This window comes from Syngnathoides biaculeatus, chromosome 13, assembly GCF_019802595.1.
Source record: "Syngnathoides biaculeatus isolate LvHL_M chromosome 13, ASM1980259v1, whole genome shotgun sequence".
NCBI classification, from domain to species: Eukaryota; Metazoa; Chordata; class Actinopteri; order Syngnathiformes; family Syngnathidae; genus Syngnathoides; species Syngnathoides biaculeatus.
In genome coordinates, this window is record NC_084652.1 from 12,505,469 (window position 1) to 12,515,877 (window position 10,409).

The window sequence follows — 10,409 nt, forward strand, 5'->3', positions numbered from 1 at the left end:
ATTCCCTTAACAGGCTGAATGCCTCAATATATTTATTTCATAACCAGACAAGGGAAAACTGATGCTGCTGGGGCTGTAGTTTGGGTTTCTCTTTATTAGTTGTGGTTTTAAGGACTGCCATAGGACAGTCCGTATGATGTATTTCAAATGCCAAAGACTCAATTGTAATGAGACAAACACAAAAACTACATCTATTTTAAGTAGTTTCTCCACTTACATCCAAACCACAAACGTATCCATCCATGTCAATTCAAAGTTGATTATGTACAGCAACTGTAGTTTATTGAACTGAATGCACTGATTTTCATCTTATAGGCAAACAAACAAACATAACATGTAGGTCAATGCAATAAAGTGAAATTACCTCCAACATTCAATAAATGGTATACAAAATGGAGTCTGGAAATAGACACGCAGTCTACTATTTTTCTGAGGATAAAACATTATTGAGATCATCGCCATCTACTTCAATCTGCAGGTGGTCAATAACATTAAGTACAAAAAGGGAACAGGGGTGTTTGGTCTCTGTTTTTAAATAAGTTCAGAGGTGGTTGACAGCTGAATAGGTGGAAAAGCTCTAATCCTCTAGAAAGTCATCATCCAGGTTGACATCGCTGGTATCGATGTCATCCACCTCCAAATTGTCCAGGTCGATTTCCAGCTCTTCCAGAACCTTCATAAAAAGACAACGTTTGGAACAGCTCTTCATCCAGAGACAACCACACTCAAATAAATGAGCACATAAGAATGAAAAATTCTACCTTATCTTTTTCTGACTGTGAGAATTCTGGGATGTTTTCTCGAGGCTGTAGAGGGACAATTTCAGGCTCTAAAGGCATGACTGCAGAATCTGCTGAAACTACAGTAGCTGTGGACACTGAGGGAGACTTTTCACATTCCTCTGTCTGCAGAGTGAGAAATTAAAGTTTAAATGCCCATTTTATCAAAATGTAATGAAAACTCCAGTTACAAAGGTGTCTCGGAATGTGTGGATAACGCCAACAAACCTGAATAGCAGAAGACTGCAATATCTCTTGGGCCTGGTTTTCTTGAGCTTCCTCTAGAATATTTCTGTCTTCATTTAGCTAGAGTAAAACATGAGAGACGGTTAAAACACAATAACAGTTAAAGTTAAGTACTTTGAGATGCGCTTTTGTTGGAGCAACTCACTGTGACCAGCGGATAATCTTTGGCAGGCCTGGTGGCACCTGAGCAACTTTCTCTGAGATAAACCTCAGCCGCAAACGCCTCTTTAAGACCAGGGAACAGGTTTTCATACTCGGTGGGGTCTGCTAAGGATTCAGCAGCCTACACCACAAAGAGATTAAAAAAAAAAAAAAAAAAAAACAATACAGTGGTGTCTTACAATACATTTATCACAGTTTACAAGTTTCTCAAGATACAGCTGTTCTTTTGCTTTGAGATGAGTAAATTTGTGATATGAGTGCTGCATGGTGGCAGTGAGCAACTCTGTTGACAATAAGCAGCATATGACAAATAGTAAACAATTCATAAAAAAATATGAGGATACATAATGTTTCATGCCACTCCCAGTTCAAATTTGTCAAACTAAATGTGTCAAAAATAATTACAAATTTAAAAAAAACACCTGCGTTAAAGCTAATGAAATCAGATATCATAAATGCACTAAATGAAACCTAGGGTCAAATTATTTATTACAGCAATATACACCCAAATGAACCGTAAAAACAAAGTACTCACCTTCTGGTTGATCTTGCCTAAGTTTTCTCTCCACAGTTTGACCACACGGGACACCTGGCTGGGCAGGTAAGTCCGAGCCAGGAAAGCGGCTTCAGGTAGGCGGTTGGTTCTGATTAGAAGCTCCAAACAGTGATCCAGTCTGTTTAGAAATTATGACAGAAAACCAGTTACACCATTGACTTTCACACCGAAATCAGGACCCTTCGGTCACATGTGGTACTTACTTCCCTTGCAGGAAGTAGGTCATGAAGGCCACATTGTTTTTGCCTTCCTTTTCTGCACCCTCGGCCAGCTTGCCCACCATTGGGGCATTACCGGAAGCGGTGGCGAGTAGGAGTAGGCCACCATAATCCTGGGCGTGATGCAGACACTCCTGGGCCAGGCCAAACTGACACTTACTAATAGCCAGCTCTGCCAACTGCTTCCACTTCTGTTCCGACTTTATGGGGGAAAGGAGGACATGAAAAGGTCCATTCAGAATGTTTTTAAACAAATGTTGCCGGGATACCACAAATTCAAACTACAGTAGTAGAGGAGAAGAATAGCCAATTAGAGACACTTCGCAAGAAGAAACTCATTCATTCACACGTCACAATGTGTTCTCAGATCACTCTCATTCGATCAAATGGTGTGATAGGGTTTGTTGACATATTTGTTGCCAATGGAGAACGTTTTGTTGCCACCCAGAATGATGTATTCTTATGATGACATGGTGAACTGTCATATGCATGTAGAGAAAAGACAGAATAAGCCTGTTTCAGCCTAGTGATTATTGTTCTAAAAAAAAAAAAAAAAAATTAAGAATGGTTACACAACATACTTATACATTTTTTATGCTTTGACTTTTGCAGTACATTACTACTGTTGGTCTTATTTTTATTACACATCACAAAAATGTGTTTCTCTTGTGAGAGACTGGAATGGTTTAATTGGATTTCCGTTAATTTGGGTAAAGATGATCGAAGAGATGAAAGATGAACCATTCGAGATACATGTGCGATACAAGTTTGTGACGTTATGAGCATGGTCACTAAACTGAACTCCAGGCACCATTGTATTCTTAAAAAATGATAAGTTACCTCTGCTTCAACAGCCAGTTGGTAAGCAATCTTCAACTCTCCCAGTTGCAAGGCCAGCTCAAATCTGTGTTCAGGGTCTGTGGACACTGCTAACGCCTGCTGCTTGAAACCCTGGAGAGCCGGGGGTAGAAAAAACAAACTAAAATAGCGTAATAAGCATAGAGGAAGCCATCAATTGGTCTAACAACTAGGAAATACTGAGGTTAATTATTGCATTAAGTTCTGACCTGTTTTTCCAAGAAGTGGGCCACTCTGGTCCGTTGCTCTTTTGGAATTGTGGGAAGTACCTTGTCGGCCATTCCAAAGTCCCTCCTCATGACAGCAGTCTGGTACTCGAGGACTGAGACCAGCAAGGAGTAGCTGACAATGTTGAGCTCCTTGTCTCCCAGGTAGAGACGGTCATCTTTGGGTATGTAACCCAGTAAATACATGGTTCTGCACAGAGAGGGAACTTCTTAAATGATGGAAAATTTCTGTGTTCTGTTATTACTTTACATATAACTGGAATTTATTTGAAAAAACAAAAGTTTAAGGGGACTTGAATGCAATTGTAAATACTTTACCTGTCCAAGTGAGCAATAGTGACAATCTCTCCCCCTACAAAGTAGTTGAGTCTGTTTACTGAGCTGGTGTAGATGAAGCAGTCACCAACCCAGAGTCCAGTCTTCACAATCTCCTGGATCTCTCCTTGGACCTGAAGCAGGAGATAATTCATGAATTTACTTAGTGAAAACAGGTGCTAAGGAATACTTTTAAAAATGTGGTTTAATACGTTTAAAATATTTTTCAAGAAAAAGATGTCTGTACAGCAGATTTTTATCGACTGCAGCTCGACCTATATTATATCGACCGCAATAAAGGAAGACGGGAGGTTTACTGTGAACGTAATAAAAAAAAGCTTACAAAGAGGGAAATAGACAAACCTCAAAAGCATCCTCAATGCCATCCTCCGTCACTCCTTCGTTATTTTCTTGTGAGGCAGCTACTTTATCGGCCATGTAGCGAAGAATGAAGAAAGATTCTTCGGTAGCGATGCAGACCAACTCACCAGAGTCTGACCAGAAGATCTGCAACCAGGATGAAAAAAAACATGCAAAAAATACCCAAGAATCAGACTGCTTGTGTCAACAGTAAACCACCTTACAAAACATCCCAAAAAAAACATGTAGACTTGAACACAGCAACATGACACGTAGCCAGAATCTTTGTGGAATTTTCTAAACTACATCAAATTAGCACCTCAAACGCCTCTAAAATATTCAATAACAAATTGAAGGACAAACAATGGATTAGTAAAATACATTACGTATTGTATTCCCAATGCTGCTGTCATCACATAATGATCCATTTGTGCTTTACGTTTTTAGGACAAGTAGCATTATTTAAAAAGTAATTTTGACTTGTCAACAATTGCATACTGTAAAACCTTATTGGTGAATATTTTCAACGAAAACTTGTCAGACAATCGACAAAGGAGGCTCCCAAAGTAGTTGACAAAATGAAATGGTTGAAACACAAGTTGAGAAATAATAGTTATGTAGTTGGCATTTAAGACCTCTTATCAAGTTTCCTATTGAAAGAAAAACAGACGAGTCTTACGTGTTTAGGTTGGATCTCAATGCGGCGGATCAGCTCAGTGTTCTCCCAATCATAAAATGCCAGACCATTCACTGACCTCACCCCGAGCAAGAAACCTCCATAGATTCCTGCATCGTCCCCCCCCCCAAAAAAAAAAAAAACAATCAAACAACAAAAACGTATTCGTGGTTGTTTTTACCATCATACATGCAACAATAACCTATTGCACCACAGGTTTGCTTTCCAAAAGCATTGCCATACCCTCTGCTCCAAAATCAGGCTTGAAGGATTTCTTTTCTTTGAAATTCTTGAAGAGTTTTACAACACTGTTGCTCTCTCTAATTGCATATCTGTTAAAAAGAGGCACATCAACGATTACATATGCACTAAAAACATAAATAAGACAATTCTGAGGGTTGTCTGCTGCTGTCTTTTCTTTTTCCATAAATACACAAGTGAATAGAACATTTGCTCATACTGTAGCTACTGAGCAGTAAAGCATCCGAAACACACTTAATAGTGAACACTTACTCTGATGAGTCATGTGCCCAGGCAAATTCCTGAGCCGAACCAAAGCTCTTGTTTCTCAGAGCCATGGCAGTATAGATTATATATTCTCCGTCGCCACACACTACAACAAACCTATAAACAAGAGTTTGAAATGAGACCAGTTCACTCAGGGAGAGACTGAAACTGTTTGTGGACATTCCGCATACCTGCCGTTGGGGTTATGCTGAATTGTTTGAGGGTATATCTCACAACTTCCCATGTCTTTCACAGCGAGTGGGAGCCTCTCTCCATCCTTGATCTCAGCGTCACCCATAGCCTTCAAGTTAGCTTGCTGTATTTCACTGTGCTTCGCCCAAATAATCTTCCCGCTGGTGTCCATTGACATGGCCGGCTCCTCGCGGCCCACCTGAAGTGAAAAACAACAACACCTGAGATTAAGAATGTTTTTTGCATGGATGAAAGCAATGTGAAGACTACTATTACATCACCGACACAACGATGACTACAGTGAAAAGGTATAGTGCTAACTTGTCAAGCTCCCTAAATTTACGTATTTCAAGTTATAAAATGCAATGCTTAAGCCCTTGTAAATGGGCAAGGTGAACCACAATTGACAATGTACTTTCAGCTGTTTATTTAATTGGGAAAAACCGCCAAACACAGGAGCAGCCCTAGGCCTAAACCCATGCCTAGAGGCTAATATGCAGACTAACCTAACCACTAAGTAAACCCAAGTTCACCTTCTTGAAGTCAGTCACTGGGCCACACCCCTAAAGACACTTCCAAGACAGGAAGACTACAGTTAGTACACTACTAGACTGTATAAAACCAATTTATTTCTTAACACTCTTTTTTTGTTTCATTATGTTTGTATACAATATCAGTGTGTTTATTATCTATCTATTTTGGAGGGGGGGCAGATTTCATGGAATTTAAATTAATATAATGGGCAAAATTTATTTGCGCATATTAAGTTAGAAGTTTGGTCACAAAATGAACCCTGTATGCCAAGGTATCTGTCACTGTCACTTGAATTAAAATTTACTTGCTGGACCTGTGTGACTTCACAGATGAAAAACAAAGTTCTTGTACTCACTTTGATAATGATGCTGCCTTCATCATAGCCCAGTGCTACATTGTTGGAGCCCCTGAGGCCGCACACACACCAAACTCGCTCCATACCGTAGTTGAGTGTGCTTTCCAGGCGGTATGTACTAGAGTGCCAAATACGTACCGTACCTTCAGTGACAGAAAATGCGCAAAACAAAGATTAATTTAGCTATTAGAAGAGAACAGAACATGAGATATTCCAGCTCACCATCCTCTGAGCCAGTGATTATGATTGGCAGCTCTGGGTGGAAGCTCACGCATGAGACGTTCTGAGCGTGGCCCTCCAACGTCTGAACACAGGTCTTATTCTAGAACAGAAGTAAATTACAGATAAATTATATGTAGGGATGTCTCAATCACACAGTTTTGGACCCAACTCTAAGTCTCTGATTTGAAATATCTGCCAGTGCTGAACCCCGAGTCAATACATACATAAAAATGATATGAAAAACTAAATTTCCATCTTTTCCCGAAGAAAAATAATTTCGGTTATCTGAATTGACCTAAAAGAGGAAAATGTTTGATTTCATGTCATAGTCGGGAAAAAAATATCTGCTTTTCATAATGAGCGTGCCTCTTAGGGGCAATGGTGTAGGATACATGCTAATCATTTTCTGTAAGATACAAGAGAATATAAGAAGACTGTTGTGATAAAATTAATTTTATCACAGATTAGGAAGAACATATATTTGTGAGTATTGTGACATTACCCGTCAGTTACTATGGCGTAAGTGTATAAATATTCATTATTTCAAAGTAAATCCGCTTCATTGCCACCATACAAATTACCTTCCCTAAATTATGCACCCCGTGTGATGTTCTCAAATTGCAAAAATCAAAAACCAACAGGTTGACGGATTATAAATTTGTTCGATTCTGTGCTTTGACGAGGAGTGGTGACAAGAAACAGTAGTCATATATCTGAGTGTGTTATTAGAGTAAAACTAAGTAGCGAAAGATACCGCATAGAATCCATTCATTTTCTAATGAAATAAATATATACTTGTTCCATGATGACCCCATATTTTTTTCCCTGTTTCCAAGTAATTTGCATCTCTAAGACCAGTTCAATGGGGGAGCGTTTGAATAAGTGATTGAATGAGTGACCCAGTAAAAAAAAAGAGAAAGAAGAAGCAACTGAGCATGCAGGCAGGGCAAATACACAAGAGCCTTGTCTGCCGGTCTGTGGAGGGTAAAAAAAAAAAAATGCCTACTCTTAACCAGTTCACAGGACAAAAAAGGTTGGGGACCACCGACTTAAAATTCGTACTAAAAATAGTCTGAAACATTACATTGTTGAATATAAAATAAAGCTATAACAGTTCCATTAGGCAATATCTTTGAACCTTTAGATTATTTTGTCACTTTGTGACATTTTAAATGTCTGAAAATTAATAAAATTGATCTATTTTTACTCAATCGCAATGATCGGATCAGGACATCCTTAGTTTTTCACTATTGCAGTATGGGAGACATGAAAAACATTTTTTGGGGGTTAGAAAAGCCTTTATCATGCTAAAGCACTACTTACTTTTCACTTCGCAGTACATAAACAATAACAAAACATATGTTGTACCTGGTAGTCCCAGATTTTGACCTGACGGTCATCAGCCCCTGATATCAGGTAGGGCTTGTCACCTCCACTGTAATAATCAATGCAATTGACCCCTTTTTCATGGCCTTCCAAAGTGAAGTTGGGAGATGATGAGCCCAGCTGCCAAACCTGAAATGACAAAAATGGTGGACTGCACTTACATCGCGCTTAATCTACATTGTCACAGTACCTAATGCACTTCACAAAGGACAACTTAATAAATTATTTCAATATTTTGAAGAAAAATATGGAAGATTATTCATTTCCATAATTCCATTTTTTTCTGTGAGGAAAACGAGGGGGGAAATCAACCTAAATTTCAGCAAATGGCTGAAATATAACAGTGAAAAATGTGAGGGGTTCCAAATACTTTCTGTACCCACTGTATGTATGCTTATTTTAGACTTACAAACTCAACTGAAATGTCTTGCACATACAAGTTAAATTAAAATGTATTTTTAAATTTAATCAGATGTAATTTTTGAGAACTCTAGTTAAATGTGCTCTCTCATGGATTCAAAAAATTTGAAGTCACTGTAACGTGAGGTACAGTTTAAACATTTAATTCAGTGATTCTTTCGCATACAACTATTGACATTACTACCATAATTACATGAGATTGCATAGGTGATGTAGTTTGGGAGCAGTACAAACAACATCTTCCTACCTTAATAGTCCTGTCAAGGGAGGCACTTGCAAACTGATTATTGTCTTTAGGGTTGATGACTATCTGCATCACATAGTGTGTGTGACCCTCAAACACCTGGCTGCAGGACCACTTCTTGTCCCAGTCCCAGAGCTTGATCAACATATCGTCTACAAAGAGATGGGCAGAGCATTTAAGGAGGACACTGTTGGGTGAACGCATTTATGTTTGTTGGTGTGGATTACAAGAAGAACCCTACCGCTGCTGGTGAGGATGTAGGGCTGGGTTGGGTGGACAGCAATGCAACGGATGTAGTCAGAGTGGGCCTCAAACATGTGAACACGCTCCAAAGTGTTGTAATTAAACACACGGATCTGCATGTCATCCTACCAAAAGAAAGGATTTTTTTTTTTTAAATCTAATTATTAATAATCATGAAATACCAATCTGACAAAATATTCCCTTAGTGTTAGTTCATTTAGGAAAATAATATATTAAAACCTAGTAATTAAAACAAAACAACAGTGTGACAACAGTGCTGTGTGACCAACCTTGTAACCCAAAACATCTCAAATGATCCTCATTGAAATAAGTGGAAATGCCAATCTGTTCCAGCGCCCCCCAACAAAACATAAAATTTAGTTTTGTTAATAAATAGAAAGCTATAGTAATTAACTTTGCAGCAACATATCAAATACATAATTTAATAGAATGCAAAGGAACAACAGGATCACCCTAATTTCTCAATTTTGTTTAGCGTGACAAGTTTAGCTTGTGACAGTGTGTGATTCGGTGCCAGTTGAGTGTCCAAGAGAATCAAAAATCATAGTGGGTAAAGAATGATGTCGAACTATTTTTCTGAGGAGCCGTTTTGTAAAAAGAAAAATCTGTAGTTAGAGACTTTCGCAAATAGTGGTGCCACGGTATAGTTAAAAAGCACAATCAATGAAACTTACTGCTCCTGTGATGACCCAGTTCTTCCTGGCCACAAATTTGGATGCTCTGACAGGAAGGTCACACACCTCAAAAGTCTTCACCAAAGTCTGCCAAAAAACATTTCAAGCGTTACATTTTCATCTTCACCAACAAAAAAAGTTCGTCTGACATCTAAAACGAAAATTATTGTTTTGTAAAAACCTGTGTTTCGTGGTTCCACACGCAGACGCTACCGTTGTACAGACTGGCCAGCATCCACGGTTCGGTTGGGTGAAGGTCCACGCTCTTGACACGGTCAGACCTGGCTGTCAGCCTCCGCTTTATGTCAAGCCTCAGCGGCTGAGGAAAAAAGGGGTTAATACATGTCATTTCTATGCACACACGTCAGTTGTCACTATAAAAAAAAAAAAAAAACTTGAAAATTGACGTACAATATATGAATCGGAAAACCAGGACACAGAACCACTTACCAATAATAAAAGAATGCGGCTCATTTGGGTTGTTTATATTCACTGTCATCACACCTACACCGTCATTCGACAACAAACTAACAACCAACGTTTGATACACAGTCGTGTAAGAGCTGCACACAAGCTAACTTAGCCGCTCTGCTAATACCATGAATACCTTGTTGGATGGATATTTTTACAAAAACACAACAAAAGTCAACACAGCACGATGAAAGCTGAGGAAATCTCAGTTAATATGCTCTACTTTATGCGTTTCTTACCATTTTAAATCACCCTTTCGTCGACACAAGACCAGCAAAATTATGTAGCAAAATGCAAAGGTTCCGACTGCAGTCAACGCCGCTGGACACTGACGTGGAACTTCCGGGAATCATAATCTCGCGAGAGCTGGAAGCGAAAATGTTTACTGTGACGTGGCGAACAGCTTCGGAGAGTCGATTTCATTACAGTATATTTTTTTCTGCAAATAAAAACATACTATTAAGCTTATGGAGGAGGTAGTTTCAAACATTCCAAAACAATAACGAGGAATTCATATCTTTATAGACTGTATATATACTGACTGTGTATATATATATATATATATATATATATTATATATATATATATATATATATATATATATATATATTTTGTCACGCCTCTCCCAATCTTTTATGAAAAGACAATAATGTCTGTAAGATGTTTGTTTAGTAGTAATTAACTTTTTTTTTTATTGGGCCCTGACAACCCATCAAATGAAGTCCACAAGACAAAAATACTTA

The 10,409-nt window shown here is 38.6% G+C and overlaps 1 protein-coding gene across 1 annotated transcript; it reads right to left on the reverse strand.

The window, feature by feature from the left end:
- Nucleotides 1–64: 64 nt before the first annotated feature.
- On the reverse strand, nucleotides 65–10,052 carry copb2 (COPI coat complex subunit beta 2). Its single transcript, XM_061839903.1, has 22 exons — nucleotides 9,906–10,052; nucleotides 9,377–9,514; nucleotides 9,196–9,282; nucleotides 8,499–8,625; nucleotides 8,261–8,409; nucleotides 7,576–7,722; nucleotides 6,208–6,307; nucleotides 5,986–6,128; nucleotides 5,096–5,295; nucleotides 4,911–5,021; nucleotides 4,641–4,729; nucleotides 4,401–4,507; nucleotides 3,725–3,868; nucleotides 3,365–3,495; nucleotides 3,029–3,236; nucleotides 2,802–2,912; nucleotides 1,947–2,161; nucleotides 1,723–1,861; nucleotides 1,171–1,308; nucleotides 1,008–1,085; nucleotides 762–905; nucleotides 65–673 (listed from the first exon to the last, which is right to left on the reverse strand). Exons 1-22 carry the CDS (start codon nucleotides 9,906–9,908, stop codon nucleotides 578–580), a joined length of 2,805 nt encoding a protein of 934 aa, XP_061695887.1. The 5' UTR covers nucleotides 9,909–10,052; the 3' UTR covers nucleotides 65–577.
- Between the last annotated feature and the right edge of the window lie 357 nt (nucleotides 10,053–10,409).

Excerpts from the sequence above, each read along its gene's own strand:
- copb2 (XM_061839903.1), bottom strand. Across the intron at positions 1,862-1,946 it reads ACCTACTTCCTGCAAGGGAA|ACTGGATCACTGTTTGGAGC; the intron begins GTAAGTACCACA and ends ATTTCTAAACAG. Across the intron at positions 1,086-1,170 it reads AAGATTATCCGCTGGTCACA|CTAAATGAAGACAGAAATAT; the intron begins GTGAGTTGCTCC and ends GTTTTACTCTAG.